Here is a 22,393-nt window from a genome sequence, read left to right as displayed (position 1 = left end):
CTTGTTTAAATAATACATTTTATTAACTACCAGTATCCATAAAACCTTTTAGCCGTTTCAAGGAGAATAGCCTTCTGTCTTTAATAAGGAGAGGAAACACTGATATAATGAGCATCTCCAAAAATTAATCTACCTGTATTACTTTTCTGTCCTTATTCAGAGATAGGAGGTCAAACTGACCCTGGTGAACATTTGATTAAGGAGAAAATTGCTTTAGGAATGGGATAATTTTACTTAAACCACATAGCTTAAATAAGTCTCTTATTTAGGCTTAAACAAGAAATGAACATCTGTTCCTTTCAGTTTAACTAAACAAGCTGTTCTTGTACCTGATAAATACAAGCTATGGCTTAGCCAGTAAATTATGAAATGCGTGGAGGAAGATAGAATAAAGCACATCAATTTGAATGTACGGTACTGATTGTGCTTTGCTTCCTCCTGAGCATGTATGTGTAGCTAGCTCAGAAAGTAGTGTGATTGGTTCCTTTGCCTACAATCATTATTTCAGCTCCATCCAATATTCAGTTCTCCACGAGGGCACAGTTTTAAATGATCCCTATGGTAGATGGCTCTGGAGGGTTACATGTGTATAGATGGAATATTTGTGTAGAAAAATAACCTACAATAGTATTAGGAACAAGGAGAGCCCTGGCTAAAATAAATGTTACCATGTTGCAAATATTGCTCAGGAAATGAAATAGAGTATATTTCATGCTAAGACATTTCTAATTTAGTGTTTCACTTTAATCCATTTATTGAATAAAGAGACTGCTGTTATATTGGGCAATTAATTTGAAATGGTGGGACCAGCTTTGAATAAGGGAACTTGAGAGTATTGTCTTGTAAATTCCTAGCAGATGCTCTGAATTCATTTTTTATCTGCAAAGCAGTATTGGCTAATCCCTGGAGCTGAAGCATGATTTAGCATTTTTTAAATTATTATTCAACTTCCATATTGTCTGGGATGAGAGACCCCTGCTTAATTATATGAAGCATATGAATGAATACTGTAGGAGTAAGACTATATTTCCTGGTTGTTTGCTTTGCCACAGGGTGTGGAATTAAGATGCTTCTGATAAAGTGGCTATGGGGAAAGTGAAAGCATTATAGGTTGTGGTCATTTAGATCCGCCACCTTTACGTCTCTGAATTTTCACATAACTGCAGCTAGCTAGCACATTAGCAGCTGTAGCAAAAGAAACCACAAGGCCTTCAGATAGAATTCATACAAAGTGAGAGCCAGAAAATCATCCTGATGATTTCTGATGAAAGTTAAGGGACTCCTTTGAGGACTCTCAGTTTATTCAATGATTACTCAGGAACTTCCTTCACTCCTCTGTGTCAGCTCCTTTATCTTCCTCTGGGTCTTTGCCAGCAGTGATTTAAAAGTCAGACCTGAGTCTAAATTTTTGGATACTATATTTTGGTGTCTTAACAGATAAACGCCTAATGAACATAGCTATGATGGCTTTAAAATGGAACTTAATAATATTATTAAAATGAAATTAACAAAACAAAAACAATCCCAACAATGAGAGAGAATGACCATAAAATAGATGACTTAGTATTTTCTGTAATAGTAATCTATAGAATGGTGTCTTTCTCTTTTCATTTTCTTTCTTGTTAATATCCCTCCTTTATACATTATGTTATATGTTTATCAACTTTATCCTTCCAAGCTCAGAAACAAAAGGGGCATGTTTCTGTTTTTACCCCATCTCCTAAATTAATTTAGTAGAAGGCACACTTGACTCAATATCCTACAGCCAGAATTAAGATCCCAGCTCTGCCATAGACTAACTCTTTGAAGTTATCTAACGTCTTTAAATGCCATTCTAGGATTGTTGTGAGAATTCACTGATGATGGGAAATAACCTATCACTAGATCTGGAATTTATAGGCACTTTATAAATCTTCATTTGTTTCCTTCCCACTCTTCCTCCCTCCGTGTCTCTCTCCATCCCTCCTTCTCTCCCCCACTTCCCTCTTCATTTTAATTCCAGACAGTTGCATGTAGAAGTTAGGGAAATCCCTAACCATCCAGCCTCACAGCTCCCTCAACAGAACTGGCATAGAGGGCTGGGGTGATGTCGGCTGGAGCTGCTCTTCTGCCACTGCCCTCACTACTCTTTTCAAGGTCATCTAAAAGATGACAGCAACCTCTTCTCCCTAAATTGGAAGAAGAGAGGATATCATTTTTGACCACCGGCATAAGCAGTAGGCCTGGTATTGTCCTCTATTAAGGGACTTTTTCTCCCCCTCATAGAGGTTAAGTAGAAAATTGTGAACACAGGTAAGGCTAATATAGGTCCCAATCAATGTAAAAATCAACTCAAGACCAAATCCAGGAGAACCAAAGGCCATTGCAAAATGCAACTAAAGTGTCTGGTCTTTCCTTTCTGTAATTAACTGGAAGGTGTCATTGGTAATGAGGAGAGGAGATAGATGAATGAGATAGGATGTGCATCAAGCAGATGAAAAAGCTGACCACGTGCAGACAGAGAGCATAGCATGTGCAAAGAATTGCAGGCAAATAGAAAGTGGTTTGATTTGGTTTGAGTACAGAGGGAAAAGTGGTAGAAGATGAGGAGAAAAATGGGTAGACACCATGTGATAAACGACTTCACCTGTTATGCTTAGCATATGGGTTTTATCCTATGTTGCGACATGAAGAGCATACTAAGGTTGCATAGGAGACCCACAACAAGACTGACAGTTCAGTATAGGACACTTTTTTTGTTTTACTCTAAGAGTCATAGGAAGAAGGGAAAGAATGTTCACATTCCAAGAAAACAATAATTTTTGCGTGAACTGAATTATTTTTTCATTATATATTTTCTTAACTTTTTGTTTTGAAATACATTCAAACTACAGAACAGTTATTAAAAAAATGCAAACCCCGTACAGAGAATTCCAGCATACCCTTATCTGCCCAGATACCCAAATCCACCAGTAGTAACATTTTTTAACATTTGCCGTATCATTCTATCGATCCGTCTATCAATCTGTCTATCTACCTATCTATCTGTCTGCATGTCTGTCTAGCTACTTATCAATCTATTTTCTGAACACTTGAGTGTAGATTATACATTATGATCCTTGAACACTTAATACTGTCATGTACATTGCCTAAGAGCAAGGATATTAAATTATGTAACTACCTTAAGTGCAGATATCAAGTTCAAGAAATTTAACATTGATATAAAGTTTACAGTCTATATTCCAATTTTTTCATGTGTCCCCAAAATATGAACTTTTTCTTCTTCCTCATTAGATCCTGTTCAGGATCACACGGTGCATTTAATTGTCATTCTCTCTTTGGTTGCTCTTTCTTTTTGTTTAATTGTAGGAACATATAAACTACATAAAATTTCCAAACTCAACCAGTCCCAGGCATATCATTCAGCAAGATTAATTACATACACCATGTTGCACCACCTTCACCACCTTCCATTACTAAAACTTTTCCATCTTTCTGAACAGAAGCCCAAAACCCATTATGCATTAGTTCCTCGTTCACATTGCTCCCTACCCCTAGCAACCTGTACTCTACTTTCTGTCTCTATGAGTTTGCATAGTCTCTGATGTTTTCTTTGTAATTACCACAGAGCTTAAATTTAGCTTCATAAATCTCTTTTGCTTTGATACCAACTTAACTTCAATAGTATGCATAAACTATGTTCCTATTACAATCCCCCACCTTTATATAGTTTCTGTAACAAATCACTTATTTATACATTGAGTCCAAAACCATTGATATATCATTATGTTTTATGCATTTGCCTTTTAGAGTTCCAAACCAAAAAAGAAGAGTTCCAAACCAAAAACACAATAGTGCTGGTATTTATGCTCACCCATGTCACCACCCTTAGCAGAGATATTCATTTCTTCATGAGGCTTTGATCTATTGCTATTGTCTATTGTCCTTTCCTTTTAACCTGCAGAGCTCTCTTTAGCATATCATTTAGGGCCAGTCCAGTGGTGACAAACTCCCCAGTTTTTGTTTATCTGGGAATGTCTTAATCCTTTTCTCATTTTTGAAAGTTTTGCCAGGTATAGAATTCTTGATTGGAAATTTGGGGCTTTCAGCACTTTAAACATGTCGTCCCACTGCCCTGGTTTCTGGAATTAAACTCTGAAGTGTTTTTTCCACAAGATTGTATCCAACTAGTGTTACCACAGAGCTTTCCTTGAATGCCAGGAGCTAACTAAAACAAACAAACAAAAAACAAAAAAGGAGGAAGAGGAGGAGAAGGAAAAAAAGAAAACAGCTTTCCTAACCTTTGCAGATTGACCTGTTAAGTGCTCTTCTTCAGTGCCTAGCCATGCAATAATTTTAGAGACTAGCTTGAGACCTAAGAGTAGGGGTCCCCCTAATCCTTATTGGGCATGCATCTTGCCCTGGACATGTACATGTATCCTGGGAATTCCCCTGTTTACACATATATAAATGTCCCCTTTCATATATGTCCTACAGCCAGCAATCCCTTGCCCCAGGCAGCCACAATTTGACTGCTCTCCCACACAGCTTTCTGGAGGAGAGTTCTTTGAACTTCTTTGTACATGCAGAGTAAGTTCTAGGATGGCAAGCCTGCAATGAAGATCCTGTTTCAGTGCCTTAGGCTGCCACCAGAGAGACTGAGAGAGACATCTATATTTCCAGTATGTGCATGAGTCCATAACAGGGACCAGGAACCTGCACTGGGAATGCAGGCCAGCTCTGCACCAGGCGAGTTAGGGGATGGAGGGGCCACGATCCTATCACTTTTCAGTTGTCTTTTTCTTGATTCCACCCTTGTCCTGTAACTGCAATCTTTAACTGTTTCCTGGACCTTTCAGAAAGATGTTTCTACCAGTTCTTGCTATTTATTCAAAGCTTCTATTAGTGGATGGAGCCCTGACACTTCTTACTTCACCATCTTGATCAGGGTAGGCCTGAACTAGGTGATTTTTTATTTTGAAAACTGTGTAAATCTCTTTGCTTTCACATCCTTTCTTTTTTTTTAAAAAAAAAAAAAAGGTAAGTCCTCTTCTGTAGTTGAAAGTCTCTCCCAGAAATCCTCTCTCTCTCTCTCCCTCTGTCTCATTTCTCCTACTTATCCTCCCTACCTTCCGCTTTGAAATAGATTTTATTTCTCTCTCAAGCCCACTTGCTCTCCTTTTTCTTCATACTTCTCACTATTTTCATGATGCATGTCAGTCCTGTTGCTAGGCAGCTGTTACACTCAACCCACCACTCAGCCCTCTGAATGCTGGAAATTAGCCCCAAATAGCTAGAAAATCACCCTTCTGCACCTGCACCATATTTACTGTGAGAGCACGAATATGAGGAGTAAAATGAACAAACCAGGCAAGTGCATAAAATGAGTAAAATGAGTCCCTAATTAACCATAGGCAGTCAGTTCCTTTTGTGGCATAAAAACCATACAGTGCCCTGTGGAAATACATCAAGGAAGGGTTAAAGAAGAAAGTAACTACATTCCTACCCTATCATAGCTGAAAATTAATAAAAGAGTAATCAGAAGACAAATTGAAATATACAAAGTAAATATGAATAGAAAGTATGATTTGTACATTTCTACAAATGTTGTTGCCTACAAGTTTTGTCAGTTTTTCCTTGCCTCTGAAAAACAAAAACAAAACACCCATAAAGCTTTCATTGATTCTATTTCATCCTCAAGCTATTGACCTTCTATTTATGTCCTGAACTACCAGAGCTAAGCAATTCTGCTTCGTTATCTACTAATGTGTTGTTGCCACTGTGATCTGATTTTTGCCATGTTTTTCTGCCTTTGATTTCCCCAGTATCAAATTGAGAGCCCCTTCTTGGACTTGATGCCCATCAGCCTCTCTGCAACATTTAGCACAGCTGACTACATTTTTAAATTCTGCCTTTCCTTTACTGATTTGAAATTGTACAATTCTAATTTCCTTTCTTCCTTTCCTACTTCTTCTTTTCTATCTCCTTCACTAACTGTCTTTTTCTTCCAATCCTCCAATATATACCTCCTACAATATTCTGTTTTTCTCCCTCCTTTGATTACCCAATCCATTCCTAGAAGCTGGGGAAGCTAAACATTATTTTGTTGCTCACAATGAAGTAATTAAAATACATCCATAGTATGAGAAATTTCATAAGATCTTCCTTGAAATATAATTTTGCTTAAAAAAGTCAAAGCTATGCTTTATATTTGAACATGCGCAGTTATATTAGAACACTGCTTTGCACATCTTTGAAACCTATGCACTTGTTGGCACAGTGCCTTGCTCATAATAGGTGCCAGACAAATATATGTTAAATAGAATTAAATTAGTTAAGGGATTCAGGATTGGCACTTTCACAATGAAATTGTCTTTAAGAATGAATAGATGGATTCAATATTCAACAAGTAGAAACATTTCAAAGAAACTATGCACAAGGGGTAAAAAGCATAATCATGATATACATACCTTGCATTTTCTAAGAAAATGATTCTAAAATTTTCCTGGTTGTCTTTTAAAGTAGTCAATTAAAATCACTATGTTTATTCTTAGTTCTATGATTGCTGCATAAGCTCCTTTTACTCTTTAGGTCCATGAGAGATAGAATGTCAAAGTTCTCCTTAAAACTAGAAAGGACAATCACTTTTAAAGAGAGGAGCCCCTATTTATTTCATCTCTTTCCTTGGGTCCTACTTTACATCTCTCGATCATTGCTAACTTTTGTCTGCTGCTTCTTCAATTTCACCCCATCCCTTTCAAAACATAGAGGTCCAAAAATGAATCCAACCTTTGATGCTGCTCTATTGTTTATAATTATATAAAGGGCCCTTCATATCTTGACTTCTGCTCCACACATAGTGTTCCACTGTGGCATTTTCTTCTGGTTGGCTTTTTGTCTTCTGCTGAATTCTTATGACTTTGACTTTAACTTTTTTTTCTTTTCCAATTCAAAATGTCTTAAATGTGACAGAGTGATTCAGAAGTATCATTTCCATCTGTCAGGTGTTGGCCACATCCTCCTACTTAATATCATATGAATACATCTAAATCATGCTGTCTTGTCCTCTGTCCAGCTAATTTTTTTTTAGTTGCTCTTTCTTTTTTATTTTGAATTGTGGGAACATGTATACAACATAAAATTTCCTATCCACAAATAAAGAAGAGGAAAAAAGAATGAAATATCAAGAATAAAAACAACCACAAGAATCCCATACTCCTCCTTTATATCCCCCTCTTACTGACATTTAGCTTTGGTATATTGCTTTTGCTAAAATTAATTGCCCAGCTCACTTTTAAAGACATTAAGTGATGTTAACCCTCTGGTGACTCCAAGGGATGCCATCCATTATATTCCCAGGGAGACCCTTTGACACTGGCTAACTGTGTGTATATGGTTGACTCTACTTCAAGATGGTTCAAAATTCACAAGGTAGCGAGTGACTAGCTTCTTGGCAGTGTAGGCAAAATGGACAAATGGACTATGTTTGTAAGCCTAATGGAATCCTCAGACAGGTGTGCAGTTATGTGATACACACATACTTTCTTAGCAAATGAGCAAGAATCAAAAGCATCCTAAAATGCTAAGAATGCCCAATCTAATTCTCTTGTATGTACAATTTTTCTGTCTATCAAACAGAAATTGTAACTGTTCTGAAATTATTTGCTTCTCAAAAATATGAATGTATTACCATTTATTTATTCCTTGTGGAATAAACATAAATGTATTTGTTTGTTTGTATTTTGTGGGCATTTGCATGTTACTGCCAGTTATTGGTGCCATCCTTTTTTGCCCACGACAGAATTGCTGTTGATTATTTCTGTTCATAGCTATGAACATCTGTAAAGACCCAAGCCTGTTTAAAAGGTACTTCAGTACTAAGCACATATGAAGATTTTCTTTGATTTGAGACTATGTTTGCAGGCAGAACATGTTTCTGTTTATGAGTCTCTGTCTCTCAGACTCCTAATTGAGGCTAAATTACTTAAAACATCCATCCTTTCCCTGCCAGTTAAAATCTCACTTTTCCTAGACTCCTTCCCTTCCTCATTTCTCACTTCACTTAGGTACCAAATTTGGTTGATTCATTCTTGAATATTCTCCAAATTTATACTGTCTTTTTGTTTCTCTGCCTTGGCTTTAATATCTTATCTGGAACTATGAAATTAGCTTCCTTATTTGCCTCACTGACCTCCTAATTATTCCCTCATGACATTTGTCTTCCATACTGCTGCCAAAGTAATCTTTCTAAAACAGAAAATGAGCCTATAGCTTAAAATCTACTAAGATTTTACAATAGTGCCTATTCACTTAGAGGACAGAATCATAAATTCCTTGGTGTGACCGACATGAAAGTTCATAGTTGCAGAGCTCTGAAGCCTCAACTCCAGGCGTTTCTCCACACGTTCTTCCAGAGCAACATATGTCCCAAGGCTTCCTGGCTTTTGGGCTTGCTGCCTTTACTGGAAGTGTTTTTGCATCCCTTAGCAACCTGACAAACCCCTTCTTCCCTCAGATCTCAGTACAAGTCTTCATCACCTTTGCCTCTCTCTCCAAGAAGGGAAATTTACCCTCTTACGCAACTCTTGTAGAATTCTAATCAGACTTCTCATTCTTCCCCAGTTCTTTTAGGATGATTGAGTTACTTCTCAGTTCTTTCCACCACATTCAACTTCTCATAGCCGTGGTTTAGTCATAATTTTTTGGTCATTTTACCTCCCACCACTTATCACAGTGCCTGATACCATAAGGGTCCCAAATGAACATTTGAGAAAGAATGAAAGAAGAATGAATGTATGAGTTGTCCTGTTCAAATTTCTCCTCCTCTCTATGCTCTCCACCAACATTTTAAGACAAGGATTAATTTGATTCTCTTGCATGCATTTTGAGCTAAGACCAGTGTGACCAACCATTCCACTTTACCTGAGACTTAGGAACTCCCTAGGATGTAAGACTTTCAGGGATGAAGTCCTGGGCAAACCAAGGTGGTTTGTTTGTTATAAACAAACATGATTTACAGTCCAATTTAAACTTTATTCTTGTTTACTGTGAGTGTTTTGAGGATAGTTTTCATATTTGAATCCTTGATATGGAGAAAGTACTTAATGAATAGTGCCTATATTCAAGGACTTTCAGTAAATATATGTTAGAACTTTCCATTAAAACCCCACAGTTATTATCTATTGATGGTTTAGGACCTAGACTGTCAAGAAAAAGATGAAGTTGAAAGGAAGCATTTAACACAGCTTTAAGGTTTGAACCCCAGGAAGGCACTGCGTTTCCAGCACCATGTACAACCATTTTCATAAATGGCCAGTCAGGCAGAAGATCTTGGAAATGAGGAAACCAAGATACACTTAAGTAATTGGCAACCAGGAAGGCAATAAACATGGTTCTGGAGTATCAGCAGACATTTGATCCACATCTCTTCCTGAGTTCCTCTTTTATTGTTCTCATCAGCTGCACTGATCATTTCTCTTCTGTTTATGCAGCACTAGCCTGGGAAAATAACTGTTCTTCCCATAGACTATTCCAACTCAGTCAACTTCATCCTCTAATTTCCTGTGGCAAAAACCTTGGAGTCATCCTCTCTTTCTTTCACACCTACGTAAATCAGAAAATCCTATTGGGTCTACCTCCAGATATATACAGAGTCCAACAGGTTCTTACCACTTCCATTGCTACCATCCTGATCACATGGAATATAGGAAAAGCTTCCAGATAGTGTCTCCATCTCTTTTCTTGTCCCACTACAGTCCACTCTCAACCTAGCAGCTCAATGATTCTTTTAAAGTCAATTAATTTAAAAATCAATATGACTCCTCTGCTCAAACCCTTCCATTGTTCCCCTAGGACTCTAAGGGTAAAAGCCAACTTCCTTATAATCATGTGCATGATCTACATCTTCACCCCATTGTGTTTACTTTTCTGAACTCATGTTCATCTTTCTTCTCACGTGCTCTGCTCACCTTCTTGCTTGCTCATCAGCTACACTCACCTTCTTGATATTCCTAGAACCAAGAATTATCCCTACTCAGGGCTTAGGACTCGCTGTTCCCACAACTTGAATTATGGTTCACCTGGAGAGCTGCACAACTTCCTTCCTAACTATTAGGTGTTTCCTCACTGTGAAACTTCACTGCTTTATCTATTTTCCATATCTCACTGTGTCTGGAATACTTTCTTGTTTAATTTTTCATCCTCTCTCTCTCCATCAGAAACAATAAAGATTTTTTTCTATTTTCTTCCCCCACTTGATTCCCAGTACCTACAAGAGTCCCCAGCATATATGCTGTGCTCAGTAAACATTGGTTGTCTGATTGAATGACCTTGAATTAATGAGACACAGAACCCTGTTTTAGGGCATGGAATGAAATCCCATTCATTCACCTCATCCCAAACCAGGATGAGACAAGGAGAGTAGATTAGCTGGAAAATCTAATGTTTACTTCTTATCATCAGTTAGCTTATGTTATTTGCAGGGCAGGTTTAAGCCTGAATATAGGGATCCTCAGTGGTTCATGATGGGCCTAGGCTTGGACAACAGAGTCTGGGGGCGGTGGGGGGTGGGTGGGTGCGGTATGAGAACTGACAAATCCCATCACCAGTCACAGCTGTGCTCAGGACCCATTTCCACCTCCAGGCCTGTTATTACTATTTATTTTCATATCAAAGTTATTGCCAGAACATATTTTAGAGCAGGAATATAATGTAATCATACTATTCTATACCAGTGATACCACCTATATATGACATTTGCATTTCAAAAGACAAGTTTTCTTTTAACTGCACTAAAATAGAGCATCTCACCCTGTCTAAGATGTCATTTGTGTCTTCTTGGTTGAAATGTCAGAATTATACCATTGCAGGTGTCAAAAGAACAATAAAAAATGAGTTAAAAGGCACCAAGTGAAAGATTTTAGTTCTGTCTTGTTAACACTGTATTCATATACTTGGATTACATTAATTAAATTCTTGGTTAGAATTAACAAAGTTACAGAATGAGACAGTTACAGGGGAGAATAAAAAGATATTTGAATGATTTCATTCCATGGTGTAACTCTAATGGTAGAAACATGTTGATTTTCCCAAAGTCATGAATGAGTGTATATTATATTATGAATTCTACTTACTGTTTAAGAAGAGACCCCAACTACCCAAAGGCCAGAGCACCAATGTTTCTTATCTCAACATGTCTAATATCTTGATGATTACTGATGATTTTTACCTCTTGATAGTCTTTCATGGTCAGTCTCTTCCCCTCTGGAATCATTTGGGCTCAGGAATTTGTTAATTCTCTCCAAGACTATTACAATGACTTCTGGTGATGGAAAGAGAGAGACTCTAGAGCTAGATTGACCAGGGTTCAAATTCCAGTTCTGCATGTGAACTTGGGAAAGTGACTTAATTTCTTTGAACATCAGCTTTCTCACTATCAAAAAAGGATAATCATCTAGGTCTCCTACATCTGTGCATAGTATGTGTAGTGACATGTGTGAAGCACAGTGCACTCATTCAGTGCTCAAGAAGTGTCACTTTCCTGCCACCACACCCTCCTAGCCTGATTTGTTGGCCTCCCATCATTTGTTTGTACATGCTACATGTAAAGACATTCTAATAGACACCATAAATGTACAAACATGACCCCTTGTCCTGGGGAAGCTCATACACTATGAGGATAGATAGGAATTAAACCGACGTTTATAATACAAAATAGAATTTGTAAAGTACCCTGAGAAGCATACATATTCAGTACTAAGAGAGGGGAGAGGATTGCTTGCCAAGTGACTTGCCAAAAGCCTCAGAGCAAATTAGTAACCAGCTGGAACCTGAAGCTATTTTCAGATCGCCAGTACAGTTCCTTTTCTATTATAACACATTGAACAATAATATTACTTGTCATCTTTCAATGGCTCAACCATTACAAAACATCCATGTTTTTTCTTATAAGATGCAGCAGTATCACATGCCAGCATCTTTAGTAAGGGAGGCCCAGAATCTCTGGAGTGTTCTTTGCATAGTTCACTCCCAGTTGCTGACACACACACATACTCCTATATACCCACTTTGTTGTGAAGAGTCCCTTTTCTTCTCTGCAGCAACCACAAAGTGGCCATCTTTAGTGCCTGGTGTGCAAGGAATCATACTCTTGCCTCCTATCAAAAGATTTAAAAATCACTGGAGGCTTCAGTCATCCACAAATCACTTCAGTCCCTTTGATGTGATTAAAATAATGAGCTGATTCCTCCTATCCTTGCCTCTGTCATTAAGATTTCAGTGTTCAGTCTCTGTTACTTTCTATTTTGCTATTTTTGTACCCATCTGTACCTTGAGTTTTTATACATGAGCAAAAATCTATATGTGAGAAGGAAGAGTTGTTGCTGATGTTGTTGTATTTATTTTGGCTGACTCGTGATTAGAAAGCTTATGACAATTTTCACTCCAGGAAAAAATAATGTACTGATTTTTGTCAGCAAGAATGCTAAGAATTTAAGAAGGGAAATAAGCAATACACTTCCTTGGTTGCCCCAAGAAAACGGAAATAACTCATTTTAAGAAGATGCCAAATTTGCCACAGTAGTCGCTAGATGAAATGCTAAGGTATTCTATAAGAAACAGCAGAACACTTATGTGTTCTTCCTAAAGTTTTGGCTTTGAGCTTGCCCAACATGAGTGTGGTCAACAGGTAATGCAACAGGATACAGCTACAGAAACTCCTGCACTATTTCTCTTTTCTTTCTTTTCTTTTCCATTCTTCTCTCTTTCTCTCTCCCCACCCTTCTTCTTCTTCTTTTCAAATACAGTGTTACTTATTTGTTAGCTGAAATACCTGCTCTAGTTTGCTAATGCTGCTGGGATGCAAAACACCAGAAATGGATTGGCTTTTATAAAGGGGATTTATTTGGTTACACAGTTACAGCCTTAAGGCCATAAAATGTCCAAGGTAACACATCAACAATCAGGTACCTTCACTGGAGGATGGCCAATGGCGTCTGGAAAACCTCTGTTAGCTGGGAAGGCACATGGCTGGCGTCTGCTCCAGAGTTCTAGTTTCAAAATGGCTTTCTCCTAGGATGTTCCTCTCTAGGTTGCAGTTCCTCAGAAATGTCACTCTTCATTGCTCTTGCAGCATTTAGCCTCTCCTGGCTTCTCCAGAGCAAAAGTCTGCTTTCAACAGACATCTTCAAACTGTCTCTCAGCTGCAGCTACTCTCTCTGCTCATGGGCAGTCTTCAAAGTGTCCCTCTTGGCTGTAGCAAGAGTCTGGGCCTGTGTGGCTCTTTTTAAAGTACTCCAGTGATACAATCAACACCCACCCCAAATGGGCAGGGTAACACCTCCATGGAAATTATCCAATCAAATGTTTCACTTACAGTTGATTGAGTCACATCTCCATAGAAACACTCAATCAAAGGATTCCAATCTAATCAACACTGAATACATCTGCCCACACAAGATTGCATCAATAATAATCATGTTTTGGGGGACATAATAGATTCAGACTAGCACAGTACCCATAAGGGCAAAGGAAAATTTTACAAAGATTTTTTAATTGGGTGATGAAATTCTGTAACTAATTTTTAAAAATATATAGTAAATGGTCATATTGACATGAATATCCACTGAGGAATGGCAGTTAATTACTCAGAGGAACTTTCCAAAATAAAAATTTCCTTCTAGAACATTTAAAGTGCTCATTACTTAATATATGAGGACGAAGCTACTTCTTCTTCTCACATAAATAAAACCGCTGGATCTTTTTATGTTTCCTCAGTATGGACTCTAACTACATCTGGATTCACTCTGAGATGCTAGTAAATAATGCTTGAATTTCTTAAAAGTTGTATATTTTTAAGAGCATATCAAATATTTAAATAACAACTAAATGAAATTTTTTCTTCTCTTCATATTTTCTATTTAAAATTATTTGTAACACTCCATAATAGTGTTAGATACATATTAAGTATTGAAAAATATAGTTGATTCATTTTTAAAACAATTTTTCATTTAAAAGATAAAGATTATTCACAGTCATCTGTTAAGTACAAAATGGATGGGCTATCTGGGGATTCTCGGGATAAAAGAAGAAGGGGGAATTTTTGAGAAACACTGTAAAAAGACAACGCTCTTAAACATAATCATTTGCTTGACAAATTCAGTCATTGCTTTCATGTCCTCGTTGCTTTTCACAGGTATAAGCCGTTGGCTGATACATCACTGGGCAAGAAGAAGAAACTGTCTGCTGAGGAAAAATGTCGACTTGTTCTTCAGCAGTGTAAATTACAAGGCTGGCAGGTTGGTGACCGACAAGCTACTAAAATACCACTTTAGGATTTTAAATAAGTGAGCTGAGTCATTATGGGGAGCCACCAGGTCTTACTGGCACAAACAGATTCTTTTGATGTGTTTAGCAAAGCAAACCATTAAGTGTATTCCCTGGAAATGCATCAGTCTTTATTATGTACTGATTTTAGCAGCATGCAGAAAACACATGAAGGGAAAGCAAGAGGCTCTGATTTGCAGCAGCCATGAGCAGTTTGTGGAGCTTCATTAAGTTTGCCTGTGTCTCCGATTTAGACTTGGTTACTAAAGCTTTTTTAAAGTACCCAAAAGTTAGCAGAAGTCAGAGAAGCCAAAAACGAGGAACTAGGGTTAATTTTTTTTTTTTTTTTTTCTTTTTTTAATCTCAAAGCTTTTATCTCATAAGTGCTCCTTAGACCTGGACTTGCCAGGCTAATTCAAGTTTTGCATAGGCACCTTTTTTTCTGTTTCTCGGTGCCTTGCTTCTCACCTACCTAATATACTGAGACTGTCACTGTCCTTTGAATCTCATTTGAGGCTGGAAGTGTCAAAACTGGAATGTTTAATTATGTTCTGTGTTATTTTCTGATGGTGCAGCCCAAGGACCCACTGGAAACATAGCCAGCCTTCCAAAGGCAGAAAATAGCATGAAACAAAAATAACATGGGAAATGCTCATCAATCACAGTAGGTGACACGTTTGGATATGTTTAATCCCTTAAACAGCATCAAAATGCCATCTTTCACTAGTACTAGGGAGAGGAAAAAATGGAATTTAAGAGACTTGAGAAATTAATGTTAGAGCAATAATGGGAAACAGAATGATGTCTTTGACACCAGGAAATACTTTGAAACTTGTAGCTAACAAACATAACTGAAAGTGCAAAGGTAGTGAACAACACAAGAGTTAATAGTTTGGGCATCCCATAGCAATTAAAGGGATGAAAGACGTAAGTAAATCTTATTTTAAATAAAAGATTGGGGGAGCATCTAGAAGTGAAAATGTACACTAATTAATGAGGCCCAAAATGAGGACTTTACTTTAGAAACGACTTGAACAGATGTCTCAGAATTGCTGGATATGTCTGAAGGTGGTCCAAGATAGGTAAAACAGGTAGAAAAAAAAAAAACTGGGTTGACAGGAGCACACTCATCTGTCTATGACAAAGAACAAAGAACCAAGAATCTTTGGCATTGATGAGTAATGATTTAATTGTCTGTGCCACCCAATCTCTTTCTTCATTATCTTTTTTCCTTTTCTTTCATTTTTTTTTAACTAATAATGGAAGTTGAACTTTAAATAACAGTCTGAAGGAGGAAGCTTACACAGTCTGTAGTTGTCATGGATGCACATCAATGCCAAAAGATTGGATTAAAAAAAGAAGGAGAAAGGAGGAATTACTAACAGAGAATAATGTCAGCTAACAAGCTAGGGTCAGTGACATAAGATGTGGGCTTCACACATAGAATTCTTTAACAAGCTTATAAGTAACTGAAGTTAACTGAACTGAATCATTGCTGAAATTTTTAAATAACTGGATCGAGTGGTTCATGAATAATATAACACTCATATTTTCTTGTATTTTTTTCCTTTAAGGAGTGCCCAAAGAAAAAGTTGTTTTATTATTATTATTGTTATTATTATTATAAATGTTGTGAAAGAAGCTTGAGTTGTAGAAGAAAGTAAGGGAAAACTGGAATAACTCTTCCAGTAAGAAAAGGGCTGGCAGTAGTTATGAAACCAGACCAGCTCTCAGTCACTTCAGCACATTGCTGTAAAGCCTGGGGATCAAATGTGGGAGGCTAGGAGATGACTTGTGCCCTCTGGCAGCCATCATTCCCTCTGCCTGTGACAAGGAGACCTGAAATTACAGCCAAAGATGGCCTTATACTGAAACATACATTGGGACTTTGAAAAGATGCATCAAAATAAAACGTGGGAAAGTCCTTCTATTTCATTGCACTAGCCAGTTTTCCCCCTCACTTTTTAATTCCTCAAAAGGTGGTTGAAAACATGGTAAATTAAAAGAAATCCATTTCACTGTGCATATTTGCTTATTTGTTCAATGTTGTCTAGTTAGGAAAGACTGCTTTTCTTCAGCTTTCTTATGCCTTGTGCTCCAAGACAAATAATTGACTTCACAGAAACAAAGCTTATTCACCTTTCACTTTTATGCTAGTCAGGCAACAAATGAGTTTTTTTGAAATCATTTATTCCTGACCTGGAAAATCAAACTCCTCAGTTTCAAAAGCAAAGCATTTATTTGAAATGTGTTGATAGTTCCTTGTAGAGCTTTTATTAACTCTATTCTGGGTTGTTAATCAGCAAGATGATTAAATAAGGAGCTGTTTTACTGAAGCAACGGTAAAGTGTGTAATGGGTGGTTAGTATATCTGTAGCATTATTCCCAAATTGCTAAGCATTACGGTGCATGTTTTGATTAAGCAGCCAATTTTCATCCTTTGGCCCAAATGTTTCACCTGAATTTAGTAGTTACTCTTTTCCATCTCATCTCCATTGCTGTCATGTTTAGTACCGATCCATGCATGCAATTTATTCTTTATGCAGTCATGGGTTTGAGGTCAGTATGTGAGGCACTAGAACTTTTTAATATTTAACAAATAACAATTCCTCTCATATACACAGTGTGTTAAAACCACGCAGAGCTTTTTACTTCATTTTATTTGAATCTAATAACAACTCAGTGCAGAAAAAGGAAAGTAGACAGGGTGAATATTAATGAACTCATTTGAGATATGAGGAAATTGAGTCTCAGAGAGAGCCCCTTGTCTTAGAGATCAGTGTACTGATCGCAATATTAGGTGCAGTTAATATTTAGTTTCAGTTGGGAAGGCCACTATGCTGAGACTAACATCTAGTTCTTCCTTTACAGTTTTCTTTCCACTGCATTTAACTTGATCTATATCTTTTACTATAGCTACCTAAGTCCTTTTATTCAGATTATAGATCTTGAAAGGGACAGATTATGCACCACAGTACTAGCTCTGATCAAAGGAACTTACATATTGCTTTATTAGTCTTAGAAAATTTCTCCTTGAAGTTAGTGCATTCTTCATGTTTATAATTCACCTGGTAGATGAAGGGAAAACAAGCTGTCTGCTTTCTGTTGAAACCAATTCTGATCAGATTCTTTCCTAGCCAAACTGTTAGCCAACTGGCCCTTAAATAGCATGGTGTCTTTAGACTCTACTTTCTACTGTGTCAAGAAAGGAAGGATGGAAGGAGTAGAGGGAGGGAGGGAAGGGACAAGGAGGAAAGGAGAAGAAAGAAAAGAAGGAGGAGAAGACAGAAGGTAAAGAACTAGAATCACATGAAGATTCTCAGGAGGTGTTTGACTCTATACAATAATTATTAACTTACTATCCTCACTCACTTCTAGTCCCAAGAGCTGAAATCTAGAGACTGGTAACTATGTTAGGCCCTCCAGGGGAATTAAAGGAACAGAAAGAAGATTTAAGTGCTGTGGGTTGGGATGAGAGTCAAAAAATTTAATATCCTTTTTGTATTCACTACTTCAGCAAAGGCCGTTTGAAAAACAGTTTTATTATTAAATTCTTTTCGTAGATCCAGCTATCTGAAGCTTACCAGTCTTTGCTCACAGGCCACATTCTCAGCGAGCCCTTCCCTGTCTACCGTTTTAAAATATCTGGAGCCCCCCCCCCCCACCTTCCTGGAGCACTCTCTCCCTCTTCTCTGCTTATTTCTTCTCCATAGTACCTATCACCTTCTCTTATATTTTAGATTGAACATCTCTATATTGTTGTTTATTGTCTGTCTCTCCTCCACTAGCATGCAAGCTCTATTGGGTTTGTGTCAGCTGAGTTTTCCACTGTCTCCATCAGAGGACAGACAATGTCACATGGGAGATATTCTGTGCATATATGCTGACCCAATAAATGAGGGTTTTGTAAATGAGAAACCACCAAACAATGCTATATTCTTTCTGTGGGTACACAGACACATGGTAATTTTTAAAACCCACAATAATTTACAACAGAAACCTAACAGTCGTAATATCTTGGGATTTTTTTTTTTTATGAGATGAACATCAAATGGAATTTCAGGCTTTATCAATGTTTATAAGATGACTATATTCATGCATGAGCTCTGTACTCAAAAATGATTTTAAAATATGTAACCACTGTTTAAATGTAAAGAATAGAATGTCGTACAGTGTCAAATGAATTAAGACTCTAAATCACAGACTGTGTGTTGCTCCAAAGCAGTTTTGCTTTCAAATTCATGATTAACCCATTGTGTATTTTACATCACTAGCTCTTACTTCTCTAAGTAATCTTCAGCTCTGTTTCACACAAATTTGAACTGATTAACCACAGGTTTTGGGAACCTCACTTATGTTACTATTCCCATACATACTTAAAATCGCTGCTTTTACTTGATGTGGTTTTATTTTAAAGAAAAGTGAAGAAAAATCTCAGATGTGCTATCTGGAAGTGAATCCTGCCTACTGGTAGTTTCTTGTCCATAAGTGCTTACAGTGAAACAACTATGTTTCAAAAATACTGTGGACAAGTCAGGGCTCGGTCCTTATTTGCAAGGCACAATTTGAGTAACTTGTTCAAAAACAAATGAAAGTTTCTTGAAATGAATTGAGTAAAACCCTGCACTACTAACTTCCAATGCTGTTTTCTGTCTTACCAGATATGTTTTTCCTTTATGATACAAAGAATCCATGGCTTTCTTGATTTGTGGGAAAAACTCAAAATAATTTAGGTCATAATTTGAAAAGTGCTGATTAATTTAATTCAAGCCACTAGTTTGTAACCATCTCCTACTCAGTATTTAAAAATTATCCAGATATTTTATTTATCTAAATATATACATTTCAATACAGCTTTATTTTAAAGTAACTTTAAAAATAATCCCACCAGCATTGCATACTTTTAATCAAAAACTTCCTGCCCTGATTACTCCGAGCCATAGAAAAATGATGGGCAGACATTTAGGCCCATGTTGAACACACTTGTTTTGCATGTTATGTCATTTATGTAAAATGAAAATCTTTGAAACTAATTCTAAGTGGAAAAATAAGTGATATAATCTGATTTTCACACATTTTATATGAATCAACTGGCTATAGGATGATTTCTACTGTGTAGTTATTTGAATGCTATATTCATTTTAAAGCCATCTGGAGGGATGACTAATGGAGAAACAAATCTGTCAGAGAATCGATTCTTGGGATGCCAGGGCGCTGCTTTAGAACACAGAAACTCAGAGGGCGAGGCAAAAAGTCGTGATTTGGAAACGGTCTTGCCCCCATTTCAAAGTTATCAGTTTAATTGACATTTCATATAGAGATTTATGGAATTTTGTGGTGGGGGGAGCTGTGTAAACAAGCAAAGAAGTGTGTCCTGTGTGGCTCCTTTGGAACAAGTGTTCATGATGTCTGTGACTGGAAACTGCAGAGGGAGAAATTTAGACTATAATCTTAGAGATACTTTATATATCATCTAGCATTTTTCGGATGAGTTGCCAGACATGGGAAAACTTCCGGCAACTTATCCAAAATTATACAGACAGGAAACAAGAAAAGAAATTAGGACTTTCATTCCAATCAGTGGCTCACATGATACTGTTGTGTGTGTGTGAGAGAGAGAGAAAGAGAGAGAGAGAGAGAGACAGACAGACAGACTGACAGAGACAGGGTGAAACAGAGAGGGACAGGGAAAGAGACCACTGGATGAAATAATACAGGGCACTCTCAAAAGACAAACCCCAAATTATAATCAAATAGACTTCTCCTATTTGTGTTAATTCATTGACAAAAGAAAAAAAAACTATATTCCAATCATGATTTTTTTTATCATCTTCTAATGTGATTTTCAAGGAATGGACTAGATTTCATTATGTCTTTGTAAGATATACAGTCTTTGAAGGAGTCTCTCTTACAGTGCTGAGAATGCCAAGATTAACATTTTACTGTAGCATTATATAAAATCACTAGAATGAAGGATTTATTATTTCATTAATCTAAAATAGTACAGAAGAGAAAAGATAGTAAAAGTGAGCACAAGAAACTGTTAAAATTTTAAGCAGTCCACCTCTCCCCTTTTTTTTTAAATTTTCTAAGACAAGACAATTGTATTAGAGCCCTTGGCTCTTATTAATACAATAAATTAATGGTTAATAACCTTTGTTTTATTACTCAAAGAGCACTTCATAAATCAACTGTAAGTACAAGCTAGAAAATAGCCTATAAAATTGTTCTTTCTCTTTCTCTGTAATTATTAATGTTGAAAATAATAAACATTAGGAATCTAAGAGAGTCTGTTGACACTATGTGCCTTCTAGCATTCTAACCATATACACACATGCATATATTTGTCCCTTTTCACTCTTGTACTAAACAAAAAAAAATCATACACACATACATATTAACATATTTTTGTTATAAAAGTAATATGTATCCTTGACAAAATCTTTGGAAAATAGAGACAATAAAAAAAGAAAACTTTTAAAAACTACCCATAATTGAGCTACCTAGACATAACAACTGTTAATATGTGGAGTTTATAAAAGTAACATTACCTATCTCCTTGGTTAGTGTCTCTTTTCCCATTTTTTCTCTGAGATTCAAGAGGACTGCCATTGTGTCTCTTATTTTCTCTGATATTTTTCACAAATATATGTGTGTATATTTATATATACATTGTGTGTGTGCATAACCTTTGTATACCCCACCAAATCTGGCACATAGTAGATACTCAACCAATATTTGTTGAATGAATAAATGAACAAATGAACAACTCTCCCACTTATTATTATTATTATCACATTTTCCCTTTGGAAATGAAGGTATCCTCATATCAAGTCTTGCTGATATATATATATCGCTTCTCGCTGATATATATGCCTCTAATGTAATTTCAGTTTTCCACTCAGCTGCATGATAAATAGTTGCAATCCCTATCCCTAATCCAACTTTCATCTCTTACAAATCAATCTCATTTCCCCTAACTCCAGTTTATTTATTGATTGACTCAACAAGTGTTTATTAAGCACCTTTTATGTTCCTGGAGTTATGCAAGACATTTGTGATGCAGTAGTAACAAAGCATTACATGTTACTTTTTGCACAGGGCTTACACTCTAGAAAGGGAGAGAAGCAATAACAGGAATAAGCTAATAAGTGATTACAGATTGGAATCCTTGCTGTGAGAGAACCACCAAGGGCTCTTGATAGCAAATAAAGGGGAGCACACATTTACATAGGCCAGTGGTCATGAAGGGTATCTGCAAGCCCCACTTAAGCTGAGATCGGAAAGGCGAGAAGGAACCAGTCATACGATGGGGCAAAAAAGAGGGATCTATGGAGAAAGAACAGTGCGTGCCAAGTCCCTGGGTAGAGAGCAGCCTGACAGAACTGACAGGATGGCAGAGCAGCATGGTCTGGGCACTCTTAACCAGGTGGAGAATGGGAGGAAATGATGCTGCAGAGCAGTGTTTCTCAACCTTTTTTCATTACCACCCTACTAAGGAGAAAAATTAATGAGACAAATTTAATGCTAAGGAATTTAATATTAGGGGGAGTAAAAAAATCTTAGCTATTGCAGTATCATGTGGTCCTTCAAAGATCAACCCAGTTTGGCAATATCTGGCTCATGCAGCTGCTAAAAAATGGTGACTGCCTGCTCCTCATCTAATTCCATCTCGTATGAATCAATCTGATTTCCCCGATTCCAGGTTTATTTATCCATTCAACAAACATCTATGGAGCACCTGTTATATGCTACAAATCCTTGTAACAGCTAAGGTACTTTAGTCCCTGAAGAACCACTTTTCCCCCTTAGGAGCAGTGTCGCCACGCTGAGAAGCATGCTAGAGGTCAGCAGAGGTCAGGCCAGGAGGGCTCTTGTGGGAGCTGCGGTACAGTGTGCCACTTTAAATTCAATATGAAGATATTGTTATGCTTTAAAGAGGGCAGCAACAGGATCAGAATTAGGTTTTAAAAAATTACTCTGAGTTGTATATATGTGACTAAAAGAAAAAGTTTTTTAAAAATGATTCTGGCTCTTAAGTAAAGAGAACATTGTTGAAGAGCAAGAACTGAGCTGGAAAACCAGTTAGCAA

General features: G+C 37.1%; 1 protein-coding gene and 1 long non-coding RNA gene across 3 annotated transcripts in view; one reads left to right on the top strand and one right to left on the bottom strand.

The window, feature by feature from the left end:
- LOC119507295 overlaps positions 1 to 22,393 on the bottom strand; it is a 175,582-nt gene that overhangs the window by 14,160 nt on the left and 139,029 nt on the right. The window lies entirely within an intron of this gene.
- The window catches only part of MYO16 (myosin XVI), a 580,757-nt gene that overhangs the window by 454,445 nt on the left and 103,919 nt on the right, over positions 1 to 22,393 (top strand). Inside the window, exon 28 of the mRNA XM_037800457.1 lies at positions 14,171 to 14,273. Coding sequence (XP_037656385.1) covers positions 14,171 to 14,273 — 103 coding nt within the window. The remainder of the gene's footprint in view (positions 1 to 14,170; positions 14,274 to 22,393) is intronic.

This window comes from Choloepus didactylus, chromosome 12 (assembly GCF_015220235.1).
Source record: "Choloepus didactylus isolate mChoDid1 chromosome 12, mChoDid1.pri, whole genome shotgun sequence".
NCBI lineage: Eukaryota > Metazoa > Chordata > Mammalia > Pilosa > Megalonychidae > Choloepus > Choloepus didactylus.
The sequence above is the reverse complement of the archived record's forward strand: the minus strand, read 5'-3'. Positions and strand labels throughout refer to the sequence as shown.